At 36.4% G+C, this 21,772-nt stretch overlaps 1 protein-coding gene across 1 annotated transcript; it reads right to left on the bottom strand.

Moving 5' to 3' along the window:
* Nucleotides 1-2,563: 2,563 nt before the first annotated feature.
* MYCT1 (myc target 1) lies at nt 2,564-20,616 on the bottom strand. Its single transcript, XM_010840835.1, has 2 exons — nt 20,438-20,616; nt 2,564-5,181 (listed from the first exon to the last, which is right to left on the bottom strand). The coding sequence occupies exons 1-2, from the start codon at nt 20,598-20,600 to the stop codon at nt 4,670-4,672; spliced, it is 675 nt and encodes a 224-aa protein (XP_010839137.1). The 5' UTR covers nt 20,601-20,616; the 3' UTR covers nt 2,564-4,669.
* Between the last annotated feature and the right edge of the window lie 1,156 nt (nt 20,617-21,772).

Here is a 21,772-nt window from a genome sequence, read left to right as displayed (position 1 = left end):
TACTTGCTACCTAAGTTTCAAGATAATTTATATCCTCATTGGGATTATAGTTTTTAATGTTATGAAGTGATACTCTTTATTCTATTCATATAACTTTTTCTGATGTTGATAATAGGTATACTGTATTATATTTTTGCCTTTACCTTTTGTGTATGTGTGTGTGCTGGGTCTTCATTTCAGCACCCTCTTCATTGTGGCATCCGTGGGCTCTCTCTAGCCTTGTGGCCGAAAAACTCTAAGCGTGGACTCAGTAGTTGAGCCACGTGGGCTTAGCTGCCCCAGAGCATGTGGGATCTCAGTTCCCCAGTCAGGGACAGAAGCTGTGTCCCCTGCATTGGAAGGTAAATTCTTAACCACTGGACCACCAGGGAAGTCCCTGTCTTTACTTTCAGTTTTTCTGAATCACTTCATTTTAGGCAAGATTTACAATTGGCTTACAGATGGAATTTTTTGATCCAATTGAAGCTATTATTTTGTGTATTTATCTCATTTGTGTTAATTTTGAAAAGAATAGATTTTAATAATATTTATGTCGATTTATTAAATTCATTTTGTTGATATTTTATTTTAAATCTGATATCTGACACTTTCACTTTTCATTATTTCCTTTGTTTTCTATCATTTATCTGTTCTTTGCCTATTTTTCTAAAATAGATACTCTAATTTTACCAGCAGCTGCTAATAAAATTTCTCATAATACACTTATGCCCATATTTCTTAATTTATCAGCTTCAGAAATAAAGCAGTATATATTAAATTTCTGTTTTGTTAGAAACCTTTTCAGCGAGTGATTGTAGTCTAACTCTATTTGATCTATAGAAAAATGAGAATTTGCTAGAAAGCTATTATAGTATTCAGTTAAATCCAGGAAAGACTTCATTACTCTTGCCTTATGAAGGCAAGGAATGTGTCCAGCCTTCAGGAGCTACAAAAACTAAAGATTTCAGATCCGTTGACTATGCCATTTTTTAATTTCTCTCTGTGGATCAGTTTAATTTCTTTCCTATCACATGATAGGAAAAAAGCTTTTACATCTTACTTCTTACAATGTTAACCATCTAAGAGATACTGATCTCTCTCAGGACCCCTACCACAAAATCTTTTGCAAAGGACCACAGGATTGGTTTGATCAGATGCCTTCAAGACCAGTCAATGAGGTTACATTGGATGTGGTGATAGTTCCTGCTATAATCACATGGGTAGGTAGTCAGGGAAAGGAATTTGGTTTTCAGACTAGTAGAGAATTTGCCAGCCAAAAGAGCATGTCCTGCACTCTCACTATGAAAGATAGGCAATCTATCCCTTCTTTTGTTCCCGACACCCAGTAGCTAGTTAATTTTGGTAATTTCTAACTTGATTTTTTTTCTTTCTTATGTGTAAATCAGATACTATCTGCACTAAAATTAGACACTTTTGTAGCTCTGCAGTTGTTTCTTTTTCTTGTGATTTTCATGCATTACTAGGGTTCTTTTTCTTAATTTCAGAAAGTTTATTTCTAGTTGTTTCAAGACTAGGCAATATATACCTTAGGCAAAATTCCAAATAAACCAATAAGACTGTCTACTGGTATCAGAGAACAGAGAGCCAGACATGGTGGGGAGGGAAGTGGAGATCAAAAGGGTGAAGCTTGTCAAAAAAGGCATAAACATCTAGTTGTGAAATAAACAAACCCTGGATATGTAATGTACCACATTGTGACTATAGTTAATTGTACCGTATTGTATATTTGAAAGTTGCTGAAAATAGATCATATACATTATAAAGATGGATATACCCAACCAGTCAATCCTAAAGGAAGTCAGTCCTGAATATTCATTGGAAGGACTGATGCTGAAGCTGAAACTCCAATACTTTGGCCACCTGATACGAAGAACCAACTCATTGGAAAAGACCCTGATGCTGGGAAAGTTAGAAGGGGAGTGGAGAAGGGGATGACAGAGATTGAGATGGTTGGATGACATTACTGACAGAATGGACAGGAGTTTGAGTAAGCTCCGGGAGTTGGTGATGGACAGGGAGGCCTGGTGTGCTGCTGTCCATGGGGTCGCAAAGAGTCAGACACGACTGAGCGACTGAACTGAACTGAACTGAGAGTAGATCCTCAAAGTTCTCATCACAAGTAACTAAATGTGGCTGCAGATGTTAATTAGAGTGGACTATGGTGATCGTTTTGCAGTACATACATATATAAAATCCTTATGTTGTACACTTAAAACTAACATAATGTTAAAAGTAAATTATATCTCAAAAAGTTTATTCTCTAAAAAAATTAATTAAACAATTCTGGAATTGTTTATCTAGTAAGATAAGAATCTAAATTCATGTTTTTAACAACTTATTGTTCATCTATATTAATTCATTAAAAATTCTGTTTTTTTCTTTGTGATCATACCCCTTTTGTGTTACACATTATTAGATAAAACAAGGTTGTGTCTCTAAAATAGTTTATAAAGAATGATTTTTTTTCCCATTTTATAAAGAATGATCTTGATTGAGTTAAAATACCAAATAAATAGGAAACAGTCACAGGCTATTCAATAAATAAACTGAATCAAAATTGACATCAGTTTAATTTTATTTCATAATCAACTAAATATTTCAAATAAAATAATTACATTAAGAAAAAGCCTCCAGTTTTTGTTTTAATTTCATGGTTTATACATTGCACATTTACAACATACTCATTTTGATTATTTCATAACTTGGTGAGGGAAGAGGTAATAATTCTTTCAGATGGTTAAATACACCAGAGGATTTCTGCTCTCATTTTCGTTATTTGAGAGAGATGAAGCAGTTTTTAGTCTCAACAAATTCTACACAAAAACCATATACTTTGCTTACCTCGCATATTAGACATTAAAAATGGCATACAAGCAAAGATAGAATTGAATGGCATCACTGACTCTATGGACATGATTTCCAGCAAACTCCAGGAGATAGTGAGGGACAGGGAGGCCTGGTATGCTGTAGTCCATGGGGTCCCACAGACTTGGACACAACTTAGCGACTGAACAGCAACAAGCACAGATCTCTTAAAATTTTATGTGGCTATAACTAAGTTTTTATAAAAAAAAAAACTTACAACAAATTTGCTATCTTTTGAGCTTTTTTTTCTCTTTCCTTCCTTCCTTCCTCTATCCCTCCCTTCCCTCCTCCTTCCTCCTTTCAGGTATATTGCATTAGAAAGCATCTATTTATAGACATTTACTATAGACATCATTAAGTATAACTGTCCTTGAGGAACAGTGCAAAATGTAAGCTAAAAAAAAAAAAAATAAAGAAAATACTATACAGAATCTTTTATTGTGTAAATATCTATTACAGTATTGAGTCATATTCAGACACCATTAGCTGGGACTGCTGCATTGCAGAAACTATCATGAGATCATTTTTCTTCACAGAAAATCCCAGTGTTCAGAGAAGAAATAGCAACATAAGCTAAATATTCACTATATCAGAAACAAACTCCAGGTCTTTTGAGTAATAATTCTGGGAACTCATGTCCTTAAATGAAAAAGCCCAGCCAGTCATCTCTGGCCACTGAAGCTCTCCCTTTAAAAGGGTGGCTTCTTGTGGAGATGGACTCCTTAAATAATTGTCTGCACCAAAGACTGGTTGGCACAGTTTCATCTGTACAAAGACTCTTCACAGAAGCTGAGGTTCCATAGAGAAGTAAATAAAAGATGATGACTGATGGGTCCATCCAGGAAGGAAGATTCTTCGTGGCTGTAACATCTAATTTGGATAAACAGACTTTCTCTCTACGAGCCCTCCTTTATTTGTCTTTGAAGTTACAGAAAATCCTTAGGTAACAAGCTTTCCCCATTGCTAGATTTAAATGTAAGAAATAAAGTTTATCCCTTAAGAAAAATGTAAACTCGGTACTAGAGTTTGTTTTTAGATCAAATGAATTGGATTTGCTATTGTTTTTATAACAATACAATGAAAACAGTAAAGAAAGGTCAAATCATCATGTGAGTAAATCCAAGGATTTTGCCTCAGTGAAGAGGATAACTATTCTTGGGAAAAGAACAAAAGGAGTTGGGGGAAAAATATGTGTCAGAATTGCACTATTCTGTAACACTCACTGAGTTCAGCTTCCTTTGCTTGATTTCCTCACTTGTCACAAATGAGTGAAATCAAGGAACTTTAGAATCTCCTATGTTCCATCATTTTATGTCCATAAAATCACTAAAAATCCAAGATTGTCAAATGATTCACTTGTCTTTCTAAAGAAAGTTAAATTAAAATCCCTTAAGACAGGAATTTTTTTAAGTTACACAGTAATTTTTCCCACCTTTATAGTCACATTGGACATTGAGTGAAGATTGTAAACCACAAAAATCCAAAGTTTTTGTTTTAGTCTAAAAGACATATATACTGTATCAGTTGATTCTTAGCCAAGAATCACTATCTTTCAAAATTCCCATGTTGAATACAAAATACATAAATATATAACTATTTGGAAAAATATTATTTTTTCGTGTGAGACAAAAAAAAAAAAAAAAGGAAATCTGTTTTACATTGTGATGTCCAAATTGTGTGTGCATATTTCAGCTTGGAAACTCATTAGGCATTTGGGCCATGTCCTCAAAATTCTGTTTTGCCTATTTGTAATTTCCCTTCAATACAAAACAAGAAAAGAAAAACAAAAACAGAAGCACCCTACTCAGGAGTCCGAGAACGCCTTTATGATGGACTCATAGGCAGGTGGGGGTGGTGTTGAAACGCCAAGCCGAAGACTGTTACTGGACCAGCGGAAATCCGGACGGCCCAGGCTGTGGGAAGTGTTGATGCTGGAGGAGGTAGTGGATGAAGGGAAAGTCACCAGCTGACTCTCAGTTTCCACAGGAAGTGGTGGGCATTGCAGAAAGGGGTGGAAAGTTGAGCCCCTGAAGCTTGATTTTCTTGGAAAGGAATTGGCTTGTTCCAGGGAAGCTTGTCGCTGGAAAGTGAGGCTTGCCAAGCTGAGGTTGCTTCGACGTTCACAGCCACTGTGGCGGTAAAATCCATTTCTGTTGAGGCCGTGGGTATATGAAGATCTGGATCGCCGGCTTGAACTCCACTGCGAGATGGGGGCACTGGCCCTTCTTCGAGACAGACAGACAGACAAAGCCCAAATAAATCCTCCGATTACAAGTACCGTTGCCACGGATACCGTGAAGGACATTATCACATCCTCTAAAACAAAGAAAACAAATAGGTAATATGATTTACAGATAGGTGTTCAACTAAATATACAGGCAAAATGCAAATGAGGACTATGGAATATTTGATTAACTTAGATTTTGCATTTGGGAGATAGAAGATGGTGTTGGGTGGGTATAAATAAATGAAGCCGATAGGCTTCCATTTATCAAAGAAAAACAATAAAGGATGTAAAATGACATCTTTTTAGCTGTAGCATTCCACATTGCTTACAATATTTTATTATCTTTAAGAAATTAGTAATTAAAAAGTCTCATATTTTGAAAAAAGTCTCTTCTTTATTTAGCTCATAAATTTTTATAGTTGCAAATATAATCCAAAGATTACTTCCTTTTGAATTACAGTAGTAACCAATGTGCCAAAAATCGATAAAGAATTTCATAGTCACATTGACTTTGTCTTTTCCTCTGTCTGCTTTCAAATCCCCCACCAGTGTATCCCACCCTGAAGGCTGCATGATGCCTCACATCCGTTCTCATTCTGAGACAGGAAGTGCTGGGCTAGAACCATCTGGGGGGCTGACTGATTTATGTCTTATTTCCAGAACTCCTGGACTGTCACCTTTATCTTTGACTCATTGATGACATGCGCTATACAGACTGCTGAGCTCTTTCTTGGTCCCCAAGCAGGTTCATGCTCTTATCGTGCCCTTGTGATCACGAAATTCCTATCCCCTGAACCTCCATAGAATCTCTGCTATATACCAGTATCCTCCAATTCACAGAACTTGTCCAGATTTCCTGTTGTAAGGAGGGAAAAATGCCTTTCCCAGATACCTTATTGCTTCTTTTTGTGAACTAAAAACATATTCTTGAATAAAACTGGGTAGCAGAGCCCTGCATTAACTGGAAAGACATGCTGAATATTAGAAGACCCCTCCACCCTTATCATCCACCACACACAGACACACACACCCATGATCTAACCCACAACCCATACTGATTTTCACACTATCCTAAAATCTGTTGTTCTCACGCAAATTCCATACATTTCAGTATATTTTCCCCTGATACCTGGATATAATTTTAGAATTTTCTATTTGGAAAACTCAGTATGTGCTGAATTTTAAATACAGTCAACCTACCAACTGAGTATGGTTCATGAAAAAAGACCAGCAGAAAATCCATCAAGCTGACCCCAGCCCAAGTTGCCCACCCACAGAATTGTGAGCTAAGTAAATGGGGTGGATTGTTACACAGAAAAAGCTAATTGATTCAGGGTTCCAAACTCAGTTCTATTCCTAACATTCTGTGTGATTTTTATAAAAATTTATTTAGACTCACTTATTTTATTACTTTCTTCAAATGAAGGAGTTAGATTTTATGATAACTAAAGTTCTCTCCAGTTTGTTAATATGGTCTATGACAGTATGCACCAAATCTATAATATAGAAATAACAAAACAAGCCCATATTAATAATTAAAAAAGGATATTCATTGTTCCTTAATTTTTGGATCTATTTTAGCATCTTTCTATCTTATATTGTCATGTTTTTCTCCTGTAGAAAGACCATATTTGTTATGTCCAATGTTTACAGTTATCACAAATGCTTGTATCAAAATGTCTAAAGCAACTCTTTATGTCAAATCTAGGCAATGAATTCTTTATAACAGGAAGATGACTTCTGAAATACAAGATGATTTATGACAGATCTTCTAGACTCAGGATTGTTCTTCAAAATTGTCTCTCGTCTAATATTGAGTCATGGCCTTAAAGTGAAATCTCTTGAGAATGGAGTTTTATAGAGTTAGGCTTTATCTGGAAAAAGCAATAAGCACAGTCAGAACCTAAAATTAGCCTTATTAATAATACAGTGAAATTCCAAATTAACTTGTAACTATCAGTGCCCCCAAATATTTGGAACTCAAAAAGGGAATTATAGAAAATCTGGGCTGCCAACACAAAAAGGCCATGTAAATCAGGATTTTCCAAAGTTTCTTCTGAAAAACAATAGAGGACAACAAGATGACCAAATAAAAATATACAAAACCATGCCTTCAGCATAATTAGAAGACAACAAATATCCAAACTTCAATTTATCTAAAAAATAAATGATGGAAACTAGAAATCAAGAAATTATCTCCTATACTTCCACCACGTTGTCATGGAGAAGAAGGGCAATTCTGGAAATACTATAAAAATAAAATGAAAAGGTATTTTGGTCCATGAGCATGCTAACCAGGAAAGGGACTTATAGGAATGGGAAGAGGCAGTCTTGGAAAGTAATCCTTGCCATGAGGAAGAGTCCTATCACAAAAGGATCACGCATTTTATGATTCTACTCACAGGAAATGTCCAGAAGACACAAACTACATAGAAAGAAAGTAGATTGGTGATGGTCTAAGGTGAGGGGGTAAGTGGAAGGGAATGGGAGGGACCTCTAAGTAGGGACAGGGTTTCTTTTTGAAGGACAGAAGTGAAGGTGAAAGTTGCTCAGCTGTGTCCAACTCTTTGAGACCCCATGGACTATACAGTCCATGGAATTCTCCAGGTCAGAATTCTGGAGTGGGTAGCCTTTTGCTTCTCCAAGGGATCTTCCCAACCCAGGGATCGAACCCAGGTCTCCTGCATTGTAGGCAGATTCTTTACCAACTGAGCCACAGAGGAAGCCTAAGAATACTGGAGTGGGCAGCCTAGCCCTTCTCCATCAGGGAAGCGCTTTTTTGAAGGACAAAATCTTCTTAAATCTGATGCTGTGGTGGTCACACAACTCCTATAACAAAACCATTTAATTGTATGCTCTAATTGACTATATCTCAATAAAGTTGTTTAAAAAAAAGAAAGAAAAAGGTGCTTTTTGGAAACCACACAATGAAGGAGGAAGGAGGCAAGACTGAAGGGAAACTGGAGGATCCTTCAAAACAAAAGAAAATTTAAAACAAAGGACATGCAATTCCTCCCAACTCCACTCTCTAAAAATTAAAGTCAACCAGCAAAAAGCAACCAACCAAACACACACACACATGCACACATGCACACACAGTCAACCAGTAAAAACACCACATTTTGCTACCCTGAGGGAAGGATGAACCTAGAATGACTCTCAGGCTCTGGTGTGGGCAAATGGGGGTGGACAGGTGCTTACTAGTACTGTTTGTCCAAATAGGGAAGTAATGTGAGACTGCAGAACTGGGGCTGGAACTGATAGTAGGAAGATGTTGAGTTTGCATGTCCCTGGAGTGTGTATTAGGGAATTCAGGGTTAAATAAATATGGAGTTTAAAAGGATGCAAAATTAAAACTCTCTTCATACTGCAAGAGAGTTCAACTATCCAAGGAACGCACTTCTACTAAAAGAAACAAATGTGTTTATAGAAGAGACTTGAGAACAAACTTCCAGGAAAACCAGAATTTAACAGGTGGCGGAGGTCAACACCGGGGAAACACAGAAGGGCTAATTAGGATGGCCCACAGAGATAAGAAAGGTTACTAGCACTGAATCAAAGTGAGAAGAGACTTTTAGGGAGAAGTGATTAGCAACCAGGAGCCCCAGAGAAATTTATCAATTCATTTGTTCACGTATAAAGCACCCACTAGATACCAAGTACTGCTAAGTACAGAGAGAGCTGGGAAGAAAATAGTCTGTAGCAGAGTTAACATTCTAGAAGACTTAAAGTAAGAAAAAGGCCCTTTAGATGGGACCGTGAGTGGGTCATTGGCCACTTTACGCACAGTAGGTTGGGGGTCAGATGATGGAAGGCCCTGAGTACTTCTCCAAGAAGTTCAACCTCTTCCCTGTGGGCAAAGAAGAGGCTTGAGCAGTTACCCATAGGAAGGATAAAGATGGAGCTGGTGTTGATATCTGCGGTAGACTGAAAACAAATAAGCAGGGAGGAGAGGGAAACAGTGATTCGAACATACAACAACAATGGCTTAATCTGGGAAGCTATAGTAAGAATAAGAAAGAATCTGATCGTGGGAGTCTCAAAGTGAAAAGAATATAAAAATTATTCCATAGTATCATACCGTCTAATGTCCTAGAGATAAGACATTGAGCAGCATAATGGTGATAAACTGAGGCTTAGAAGCTCTTGCTCCTAAAATCTAAATAATAATGTTATTTTATAGTAGTAATTTGATAATCAGATCAAATTTTAATGTTTTAGAAATTCTATCATCTGCTTACTTTATATTTACTTGCCTTTGCCATTTTATGCAACAGTAGTTTATCAGAGAATAGATTTACTAGATAAAATTTTAATTTGTATTATAATCATTACATCTTTCCTTGAAGTTTTGTGTTGTTTATAATAGCTATCTAAATTCTGGATTTCACTGAAAAATGTTTTAATTGTTCTTGTAAGAGTACTAAGTAAAAATCATAAACTACTCAAATACTTCATAAAACCCAGTCCTTTGTCTTCTTCCAAATAAGTATGTGAATCCAGAAATTTTACTAAATTCGGTTCTTTTGTTAAGAAAAATACCTAATTTTACTATATTTCACTGAGGTTTAGCAATCTTTGTTTTTGTGAGGTGTATTGCACATCATTTGAATAATTTATTGTGCATTATTAAGTGGTCAGTTGTCTCTGGAAGAGTTTATGCATTAAGTAGTTTATGCTCCAGAGGATCCATAAGTGGATTACCATGATAAACACTTTAATCAAAGACTATGAATAAAGTCACTCAGAAATTCTGTCCTTCTATTTAGAATAGATGAATGAGAGATATACTATGATTCATTTTAATGTTATTGTGTCTTTGAGTAGAAAAATAATGCATTAAGTTGAGACTTAGTTGGTAAACTGTAAGCTCCTTCTAAATATGAACTTCTATCATTCTAAGTTAGAAAGGTTTCACTAAAACTAAGATTAAGAAAATTTTGATGTTGGAATGAATACAGTTTACAAAATGCAACCCTATTTTTATTTCATTATTTTGGTAAACAGTAATATGCATTTCTAATTTGATTAATTTAATATAGGGTCTTGGACACTATTAAGTCTATTACATCCCTTAATTGTCAAACAACCTCAATTAGGGAAAAGCTCTTTATCTTTGGTGTGTTGTAAGAAAATATTAATCTGAAATGAAAAATTTGAAATGCATAAGATTGTATTGATTTAATGCCAGATTTGGTAGCCAGTTACACATAAAAATACTTGGAGGAAATGTGGTAAAGCAGTGTTATGTATTCTGCAATTACATTTCTGAATCAACAACCTCCACTGGAGAATTTTAAATATCAACAACTTCAGATATAGAATCAGAGATATAATGTTTCAACTAAAACGAACTCTTGCCTCAGCTCAAACTCTTAGTTTTTTTATATTGAAACAGAGTCGTGCTTTCAAATTGTGGTGCTGAAGAAGACTCTTGAGAGTCCCTTGGACAGCAAGGAGATCAAACCACTCAATCCTAAAGGAAATCAACCCTGAATATACATTGGAAGGACTGATGCTTAAGCTGAAGCTCCAATAAATACTTTGGCCACCTGACATGAACAGCCAACTCACTGGAAAAGACCCTGATGCTGGGAAAGACTGAGGACAGGAGAAGGGAGTGACAAAGGATGAGATGGTTGGATGGCTTCACCAACTAAATGGACACGAGTTTGAGCAGATCTTGGGAGATGGTGAAGGACAGGGAAATCTGGTGTGCTGCAGTTCATGGGGTCACAAAGAGTCAGACATGACTTAGCAACTGAACAAGAAGATTTATGCTATAGATGTGTGTGTCTGTTAGTCGCTCAACCGTGTCCGATTTTGTGATCCCATGGACTATAGCCCACCAGACTCCTCTGTCCATGGGCTTCTCCAGGCAAGAATACTGGAGTGACTTCACATATCCTCCTCCAGGGGATCTTCCCAACCCAGGGATTAAACCCAGGTCTCCCACATTGCAAGCAAATTCTTTACCATCTGAGCCACCCACTGCACATAAATAAAATATTTATTTTATTTTAATAATTGAATATTGACAACCAACACCAGTCAGGGGACTGTTGAAGTCACTCAGGTATGACATAAAGTGAGAAAATAAATATTAAAGTCTGCAAAGTATTGGGTCGGCCAAAAAGTTCATTTGAGTTTTTCCATAAGATATTACAGAAAACCCAAGCAAACTTTTTGACCAAGCATGCTCTTGCTTTAGGGTCTAAACCTGTGTAACCACTAGAGTCTGACGGAGGATTCTGAATATCTCAGTATATAAGCATGTATAATAGATGAGATTAGACATACTTACTTTATTTCCACTAAATGAAGCTAAAATCTTAAAATCCCATAAAAGCATTTAAAGTTTACAAGAGTTCCTTTACATCGTCTCCGTGCATATGCCCTGTGAGCCCTTCCACCACAGCCTCTTCAGACAACGTGTTCTAAAAGATTAATCTATAGCCAAAATTAGCATAAACTTCATTTCAAGAAGAAATTAGAAACTTTGAAAATGTAAAATCAAGGGGAAACAATTTTACATCAAGTAACAACAATTATAATGCAACTAAAAAGAACAAATGATTGCTTTAAAAATGACAGATCTCCCTTTAAAGGAAAAAAGGAACAAACTCTAACATTAGTAAAGCATGGCATATAACTTAAGTGTTATCCTATTTTATAACTTATGTCTATATACCTACTAAGGGGCTGGCACTTTGGTCCTCAAAGAACGACAGCTATTATTACTAATGGATGTATAGCTTTCCTGTGTCATTTGACTCTTCCTAGCCTAATAATAATGGTCACTATAGTGCCTTTCAATTCTAAGATTCTAATATTGAATCTGGTTTTCGATAAATCTAATCCGTACCTAAAATTCTGGCCACTACTATCAAAATTTAGTAAACGTCACCACCTAGTGGCCTTGAGTTGAATTGTTCTAATATCTGAAAAGTGATTTTATCTTTGACAATAAAACATTGATCAATTCACAAAATCCTTTGCAATCTTAAGAATCATTAAGCTTAGCTATTAGACTGCTAGTAGACTCTGCTGTTCTTGGTACCCTAGAGAATATAGCAGGATTGTTCAGACAATAAGATTTTGGCAAAAATTGTTAATTTAAACAACAGCAAGCATTTCCTATGTGTATCTCATCTCCCAGAAAATCCTATTGGGTCTATTGTCAGAACATATCCAGAATTCAGCTTCTCATTATCTGCTCTGCTACCTTCCTGATCCAAGTCACCATCATCTGTGACTTGGACCATTACTATAGCCTTCTCTCTGGTTCCTGCTTCTCTCCTTGCTCAGTTCTCAGTACAGTAGCCAGAGTGAGCCTTCTAAAGTGTTAGTCAAATCACATCACTCTTTTGCTCTAAACCATTCATTTCTCCCAGAGTATAATAAAATGTAAACTCTCCCAAATCACCTTGAAGTTCCACCTTGATCTGTTCCCTGTCATCTGTCCTCCTTCCTACTCTTCCACTGGCTCATTCATCTCCATCCACACTGCCCTCTTTGCCATTCCTTAAACACATCATCTGTGCTCCTGATTTAGAGCCTTGTGCAAATTGTAACCTATTCCTGAAACTCTACTCAGCTGTTTACACGGGTGACTTCAGGTCTTCACCCACATGTCACCTTCTCATTGACAGCTACCCTAACCACCCTATTTAAGGGTCATCCTGTCCCACCTCTGATGTCTAACTGCCCCCGTTGGTTTTCTTTTTTTCTTTCTAAGTTACTAGAAACTAGACTAATGGGATTGTGAGACAAATGAAAAATCTGGGAGATTTGGAAATAGATTTGGTCAAAAGAATAAAGCATAAGTCATACTATGAATATAATTATTCAACAGTACTGTTAGAGTAGTAGGTAAGTTAAACTATGTTCAAAAGGAACAGGGTAGACCAACAGTTAACCCTTGAATAACACAGGTTTGAACTGCACAGGTCCACTTATACATGGATATTTTTTCAATGAATACATACTAGTGATTTCCTCTGGGGATGATGTAAACAGGGTTGACTAAGAAGTGTCATTATCATTAGGGAACTTTTCAGGTTGGAGATAATGTTCTATATCTTTACTGGGCTTTGGGTTACTCAGGTGTGTGTGTCTTTATCAAAATTCAGCAAATATTCAGTTATGATCCGTGCACTTCATTTTTTGATCATTTACACATTTTATTGATGTACATTTGACTTTCAAAGAAAAAAAATAAAAATATTAAATTCTTATTAATACTATAAATGCTAAATTAACTAGGGGGAAGCATACTGATATCTTCAATTTTCTTGGAAATATAAACTAAGATTGGTTGATAAAATGAATATTATAAAAATGTTAATAGTATAATCTAGGAGTAGGTATATGGATATTCACTGCAAAATTCTTCAATTTTTTTCTGTATATTTCTTTCATAATAAATATTAGAAAAGTATATGAGAGAAGGTCATAAACAACTTTAAGGCAACACATTTAGAAATTTAATTCAAATGGGAAAATTCCTACAAGACACAAACTGCCCTAAAGTAATCAAATGATCAGTAGGAAATCTGAATTATCCAATATTGTTAAACACATTGACTTTTCACTTAAAACCTTCTTATTAAAAATACTACAGATAATTACACTGGTGAGTTCTTTCAAACATTTAAACAATAAACAATGCCACGCTTACACAACTTTTTCCAAATAATAGAACTTTTTCACTTCCTAACCTGTTTTAGGAAACCTGCCTAACATTGATACCAGAATCTGACAAGGCTATTGTAAGAAAAGACTACTATAAGCAAATTTCTATCATTAACATAAATGCAGAAGTTCTAAAGTCAGGAACCTATTAAAAAATTACATTCTTCTAGGCTCTGCCTCATCCTACTGAGCCAATCTCTGAGCATGGAGTTCAGTGAGAGATGAATCATGAAACTTCTGTCTGTGGAACTGAGATACAGCAGTTTTAAAGACAAGAATTTATAAACCCTTGTCAATCAAACTTCCTAGGTAACTGATATAAAGCAAGTAATTATCAGGCTGTTAATATGAAATGTTGCATAGATGTCCAAGAGTTTTTAAAATACAAATTAAAAATACACATTTGAAACATAGTATTTGTTTACTATTTGGGAAGAGGGAATATAAAGAACATTGTTGGGGAGCATGCCCAGCCCATAAGCTTTCTCCCTCCTCAACCTCTCTGGAAACAACCTTCTTCCATCTCCTGGGGTAGATCCCTAAGTGACATATTTTTCTCAGGTTATGAAATAAAGTTTTCAGCTATTAACCAAGGTTTGCTGCCCTTGACAGCACTTGATTGCCCAAGAAATCAATTAACAATCCTCTATCTCTTCAGTTATCTTGGAGAGGATTAGGGCTGTTATCAAAGATGCACAGAAAAAAAAGAAAAAAACTGGTGCTCAGAATTACTAACAGGATTATTAAATACTTAGAATAGAAGATAGCCTTGAAAACAAATTGTTTTGCTCCAATCAGTAGACATTGTAAAAGACACAAGAGTGTTTTGGGTTTTCTGTTTGTTTGTTGCAATTTCAAAATACTGAGCGCCTAAAAGACTGAAGAACATACCTTTCATCTATTTCTGCTTTATTGACTATGCCAAAGCCTTTGACTGTGTGGATCACAATAAACTGTGGACAATTCTTCAAGAGGTGGGAATACCAGGCCACCTGACCTGCCTCTTGAGAAATTTGCATGCAGGTCAGGAAGCAACAGTTAGAACTGGACATGGAACAACAGACTGGTTCCAAATAGGAAAAGGAGTTCGTCAAGGCTGTATATTGTCACCCTGCTTATTTAACTTGTATGCAGAGTACATCATGAAATACGCTGGACTGGAAGAAACACAAGCTGGAATCAAGATTGCTGGGAGAAATGTCAATCACCTCAGATATGCAGATGACACCACCCTTATGGCAGAAAGTGAAGAGGAACTAAAAAGCCTCTTGATGAAAGTGAAAGTGGAGAGTGAAAAAGTGGGCTTAAAGCGCAACATTCAGAAAACGAAGATCATGGCATCCGATCCCACCACTTCATGGGAAATAGATGGGGAAACGGTGGAAACAGTGTCAGACTTTATTTTTCTGGGCTCCAAAATCACTGCAGATGGTGACTGCAGCCATGAAATTAAAAGACGCTTACTCCTTGGAAGGAAAGTTATGACCAACCTAGATAGTATATTCAAAAGCAGAGACATTACTTTGCCAACAAAGGTCCGTCTAGTCAAGGCTATGGTTTTTCCTGTGGTCATGTATGGATGTGAGAGTTGGACTGTGAAGAAGGCTGAGAGCCGAAGAATTGATGCTTTTGAAGTGTGGTGTTGGAGAAGACTCTTGAGAGTCCCTTGGACTGCAAGGAGATCCAACCAGTCCATTCTGAAGGAGATCAGCCCTGGGATTTCTTTGGAAGGAATGATGCTAAAGCTGAAACTCCAGTACTTTGGCCACCTCATGCGAAGAGTTGACTCATTGGAAAAGACTCTGATGCTGGGAGGGACTGGGGGCAAGAGGAGAAGGGGACGACAGAGGATGAGATGGCTGGATGGCATCACTGACTGGATGGATGTGAGTCTCAGTGAACTCCAGGAGTTGGTGATGGACAGGGAGGCCTGGTGTGCTGCGATTCATGGGGTCGCAAAGAGTCGGACACGACTGATCTGATCTGATAATGAACAGTGCTGGAAAAATAAACTGTGGTCCATGAGTCATGCCCAGGTCAACTTGGGCTGCTGTTTAAATACCACAGACTGGGTGGCTTCAACAACAGACATTTATTTCTCACAGTTCTGGGAACCAGGATGCCCAGCATCCAGGTGCCAGCATGACCAGGTTCTGGTGAGAGCCCACACCCTCATCTCAGTGCTAGCACACAGATGGGAAAGAACAGTTATCTCTTTCTCCTCTTATAAAGCCATTAACCCCATCATGGGGGACCCACCTTCTAATTTGATCCCAATTACGCCTCAAAGGCCTTATCTCAAAATAACATTGCATTAGGGGGTTAAGGATTCAACACTGAATGGGGGAGGGGACTTAAATATTCAACCCCAACAAGTAAATTTTCAGAAGCAGTGTGAGGAGGAGAAGTTTTGGAGACCGAAAAAGGGCTATGCATACATGTGACCAGTGATAGTCCTGAATAAGGGGCCATTACTCCATTTCTGCCTGTGAATGAGCTACAGATTCATTTAGGGAATCCCAGAGAAATTGGTATCCATTTTCAACTTCTTGGGATCCAGATCGGAAAGATGATAAACCCCTCTGAGAAACTCTCAGTCCCTGAAAAGCAGAGTAGGGATGAGGAAGTATTGACTTAGTATATCCAGATCTAAGGGTCTTATATACAGCCCAAATGCCCTCAGGTCCAAGGTTACGGGAGAGCATTCAACATTGTTCTATGCCAGCTGAGACAGATGGAAAAGAGCCAATAGACCAGAAAGGAAAAATCGTGCCATTAGCAAATGTTGCACAGATCATCAGATTTTATGGTAATAATCTTCAGCAGTAAAGGCAAGAAAAAAGGGCAATGCCCCTAAAGCAGATGAGAAATATACATCAGTAGAGTCAACAGAGACCAGAACTTGACCAAGAACCAATAGCCCTCTCGTTCCAACACACTCGGTAGTGTAGAGTTCCCAGTCCTGTCTCATCCCCTTTCCAGTTGTAGAGGAAAGTAAAGGGGGAAGTGGGGAAGCTTGAAGTAGCTAAATTAAAAATAATTAGGTTAAATCAGATCTCCTGCATTACAGAAAGATTCTTTACTTCTGAGCCACTAGGGAAGGTCAAGGTTAATCAGGTCTCTGTACATGGAATTCTCCAGGCAAACTTTTACAGTATACTCTAATACTGGAGTGGGTAGCCATTCCCTTCTCCCGGCTAAACTTTTACAGTAACAGCCAAAACTACACAAATCTCTTTCAAGTCATTCAGTTCTCTGCAAACTCGGCTTGCGTATTTTTAACTTCTGTATATTTGCTGATAAGATTTTTTCCTGAATTTCCTGAAATTCTCCAACCATGCCATATTTATCTCACAAACACTAGGCACATTGTCTAATACATAAAGAGTGGTCAGTCAGTGCTTCTGAGTAAACTAATGAACTGGATAGATAAACAGATTAAAGAATGACTTAATAAGATACTATAAGAAATATGAAGGACTACAATGTTCTTCCTAGAATTGTCTCCCTATGTGAACCTTGTCTGATTTATAGAAACAGGTAAGGCCTCACTTTTTTTTCTAAAAAGGATTTAGGGATCAGGTGGTTCAGACAGCAAAGAATCTGCCTGCAATGCAGGAGACCTGGATTCAATCCCTGGGTCAGGAAGATCCCCTGGAGAAGAGAATGGCTACCCACTCTAGTATTCTTGCCATGGTAAGAGGAGTCTGGCAGACTATAGTCCATGGCATCACAAAGAGTTGGACACAACTTAGGGACTAACACTTTCATTTTTCTAACTCATTCATTGCCATTTTACTGAATATCATCTTGCGTTATTCCATAGCAATATAGACATATGTTGTATACATATGTTTGCATATGTATGAGCACATAATCTCCTCCAAAAGTGTAATCTTCTTTAGGACAGATATTATAGATTTGATGAAGATTAAATCAGGTGAATAAAGGCAAATTCCTAAACCCATAAATTCTCTAATTTTTCACAATACTAGCCAAAACCACACATGGTAAGGCAAGAAGTATAACCAAATGGTCTTATTTAGAACTATAAATACGAAAAGACTAACCAAGTTTAATGACACTTGTCTACAATTTCATTAAAGCAGGGTGCAGCAAACTTTAACAGGTTATGTTGCCTGTTGCTTTCATTGGGACTGTTTATAGGGAAGGGAAATGAATCAAAGAAGGCAAAAGTGGGAAATGCAAGTCTTCAGCTGTGTTGTCAGGCCAATTTTATCAATCGCCTTTGCATTAATTACTGTCATGTTTGTACGACATTTAGTAAATTTTACTAGGTGATTATCAATAAAATGTAAACTATCATTGTTGGTAATAACCTGGTATCTTTATCGAATTTTTCAATATTCTTTAAAGTTAACCAGGGAAATTACATTTGGAAAGCAATTTTTTATGCAGCCTTAGCATAAGTCTGGGAAATTTGTATGGTTTGATGTATAAGTTTTGCTTTTCTAAGCTGTTCTTTCCCTATCATCTGAATTCAAAATGCCAACAAGCAGACAATTGATTTTGGAAGCAATAGACAATGCATTGCACTGCACTTTACAGGATTTTCAAATAACATTTTTTGTGGAGACAGTGGACATGATAGATACCAATTTAGACAGAAAAGGGAGATAAAAATTTTAAAGGTCAACATTTATATTTTAGAAAATGTTTACATTTCATAGATCCACATTTTTGCATTTTACACTTTATATATATATATATATATATATTTTTTTTTTACCCCAGAAGAAATAATGGGATCTTCTATATATTTTCCCCACATCATCAAACATTATAATATTATATCTGCATAACATATCTGTTTAGCTTGGTTAATGCTTATCAATGTAACACGCCCTTTCCTGGTTTTCATTATATCCATCTATTTTCCATTGTATTCACCAAGTAAGATAAAGAAACACTCAGAACTATCTTTGGAACAATAATTTTGAATTCTTTCTCAAGCATAGATTTCTATACTAAAAAACATTATTGTAAGATTGGCAAATTGCCACTAAATATTTTGTTTTTCACTGGGGTCATTTTATGATTATGCTCCACGTTTTAATCAGTGGATAATTATTTTTTCCCTTAAACACTTACATAGTCTTGAAAATTTGACTTTGGTCTGAAAAAAACATTTGGTAATTTTGCAGGAAGAATTACTTTTCAATAATTTATATATCATTTTTGCAATGATGAATTTAGTGTAAACACATTCTCACTATTTTTTAGCATCTGTTTGGTACATTCACTTTCTCTATAAAGGAGGACAGCAAACTGTATTGTAAGAAACCCATATTACTAACACTCTCACAATTCAGACTTGTCTTTTGGTGTAAAGTACAATAACATTACCAAAAGCATTCTTTACAATATGCAAGTATAATTTACTTTCTTTTTCTTAATTCTTTGAGAATTACAATAGGATAACTACTAATATCTCTCATTTTCAGACATGAAATGAACATAAATGTTGATGGTAAAAAGAGAATTCATTCCCTCCATGAAAGTTTCTGTGATGGTGGAAAACCAGGTAGGTGGTTAAGGGGCAGGCAGCACTCCTGCCCATCTTTCACCTGAGAGCTCCCCAAACATACTTTGGAATCACAGCAGAAAGTGTTAAATAGTTCGCGTGGGGAAGTGATCTCTTCACGAACTCCATTATCTCCTTTAAATTTTTTTTCTGGATTTAACCCGACTTCTCCCTTTATTTTTTAAATTTCCCTAAACCCAAGTACCTGCAACAATTTCATGTCTCAGCCCTTCTTCCCTGAGTCTGCAGCCTTGGAAGACATGGATCTTACCTCAGCTCCGTTCTGTTGCAGCTGATTGACTAGAAGTTGTGTCTGAACCCAGCCAAAAACTACTTTTGTACTGTTCCCTTTTTCCCTGTGATAAACTTTCTTTATGGCTGGATGGCATCACTGACTCGATGGACGTGAGTCTGAGTGAACTCCGGGAGTTGGTGATGGACAGGGAGGCCTGGCGTGCTGCGATTCATGGGGTCGCAAAGAGTCGGACACGACTGAGTGACTGAACTGAACTGAAGCTTTCTTTATAATGTTATTTGTGATGTTATTTCCACTTAACTTGTTCTGTTACAGTTTTTCCCTCTAATTTCATAATATGATTTTTTTTATTTGATCATGTCATCACATTCCTTCAGTACATTTATTATTTAGATTCACTTTGGAAATTAAAGAGTATAACACTGACAAGGTAAGTTAAAATTAATCTCTGTAGAAATTCTTAGTTTCATTAAATAAGATACATAATCTGTATAAACATAAGACAAAACAATTTTCCAACAAAATCCACATTAGTATTTTCCAAACAGCAATGACTTTCATTTTTTTTCATTTTATTCTTATTTTCTAATTATCATTTCCTATTATTTTTTTATTATTTTGTAACACCAGCCAAAATCTTGTTACCCAGATCCTACTTGAATGATTTCACAGCCCACATTACAGACATTTTACATGAACAAATCTTTTTGTACTACATCTATGAAAACATTAGGTTGTCAATTTAGAGTAAGCAAAATGGCTCAGGGATTTCCAAGGTTTTAATCACCTCTAGGCAGTACATTTCTCCACATTCTAATTTTAAATTAAAAACAGCTAAAGAAAATCTTACCCCAAAAGTTTTCTGGCCATGGGCTCCCTAAACTTGTTGTGTTATTAGCCATAATATCCACAAAGAAGAGAAGAGAGAAGAAAAGCCAGTGTGTCCAGAAGAACTTTGAATCTGTGTCTTTGTAGTTCGGCAGGAGAAAAATAATTTTCACACAACCTCTCATATACTTGTGTTTGCATGAAAGGAAATAAATGTTTCATGTTTCCTGCTTTTATACTCAAATTAGCAACTGTTTTTCTTATCTTGGAATTCCACACAGTTCCTGAGACACAAAACAATTTCCTTCTCGTCATTTCCTCAGCTCAGTTGCTAAGTACCCACCTTTCCCCCACCTCCAAACTGCTTTGGGGACATGAGACTCCTTTTCTGTCCTTTCCTCATCTCCTACTGACATGTGGAGGATGATTTTAAACTCTCAGCTACAACACTTTGGGTTAAATTTGTGTTGAATAAAGAAATAGACTGAAAAAAAATAAGACTGCCTTCCAATGTTTAAACACTATAATATAGTTTAAAAACTATATTTATATAGTAAGTTGGGAGTGGGGGGAACTCTTCAGAAATCCATAGTCTGTTCCAAAGCAATTAATTTTATCCAATACCTATTTTTTATAATTCTCACTTACTAAAATTCCAATTCTTTGGCTCTATTTTGCATATTGATTTTGAAAAGAGAATTCTTTTTTTCATAAATACCTCTAAAATGTAATCTATATTTAATTTTTTAATTTAAAGTGGCGTGTAAGTATGAGAAAAAAAAAACCTTTCTATATTGATGGGCCCTATTTAAAACCAATTAGGGGAAACCTAAATGTAAACATTTAATTACAACGGAATGTTAAGCATTACTTTGTGAGGAGTACGAGGATAACTATGTTTTTCTTCATGATGAAGTGATGACTTTGGTACTGTGTATGACGGTATGAAAATAATTGTACCAATTGGAGAAAGAATAAGACAGAAAGCAACATCAACAAAGAGAGGAGTTATGACAACACTGTGGCTATTCTGGATATCACTATCCAGAAAGTGGGTAAGTGGGCTTTGAGAAAGAATTACATGAGACATCTCAGGAAACATAAGTTAGTTAAAATTTCAAGAGTCTTCGCAAGTTTTACTACTTAAACTGGGTTCTCTGAGCATTGGGAAGGCATTGGAAGAAGGAATAACAGTGCCATACCACTTATAACCACTAAACTGTTAAGAATCTGGTTTCCTCCATCTTTGATCAACTCTAGCATTAACTCTTGTATAATTCTCATTCATCCCAATTGTCATCACAATATGATTTAGTGTGAAGCAATAATCATCTTCATGAAAACTGTCATATATTCC

The sequence above is a fragment of the Bison bison genome, unplaced genomic scaffold (genome assembly GCF_000754665.1).
Source record: "Bison bison bison isolate TAMUID 2011002044 unplaced genomic scaffold, Bison_UMD1.0 scf7180017864148, whole genome shotgun sequence".
Lineage (NCBI taxonomy): Eukaryota > Metazoa > Chordata > Mammalia > Artiodactyla > Bovidae > Bison > Bison bison.
Note: the sequence above shows the minus strand (reverse complement) of the source record. Positions and strands in the feature narration are given on the sequence as shown.

Coding starts and splice junctions, on each gene's coding strand:
- MYCT1 (XM_010840835.1), bottom strand. CDS start 20,600: ATGAGAGGTTGTGTGAAAATTATTTTTCTCCTGCCGAACTACAAAGAC. Junction 5,182..20,437: donor ATGGCCAGAAAACTTTTGGG/GTAAGATTTTCT, acceptor TCTTTGTTTTAG/AGGATGTGATAATGTCCTTC.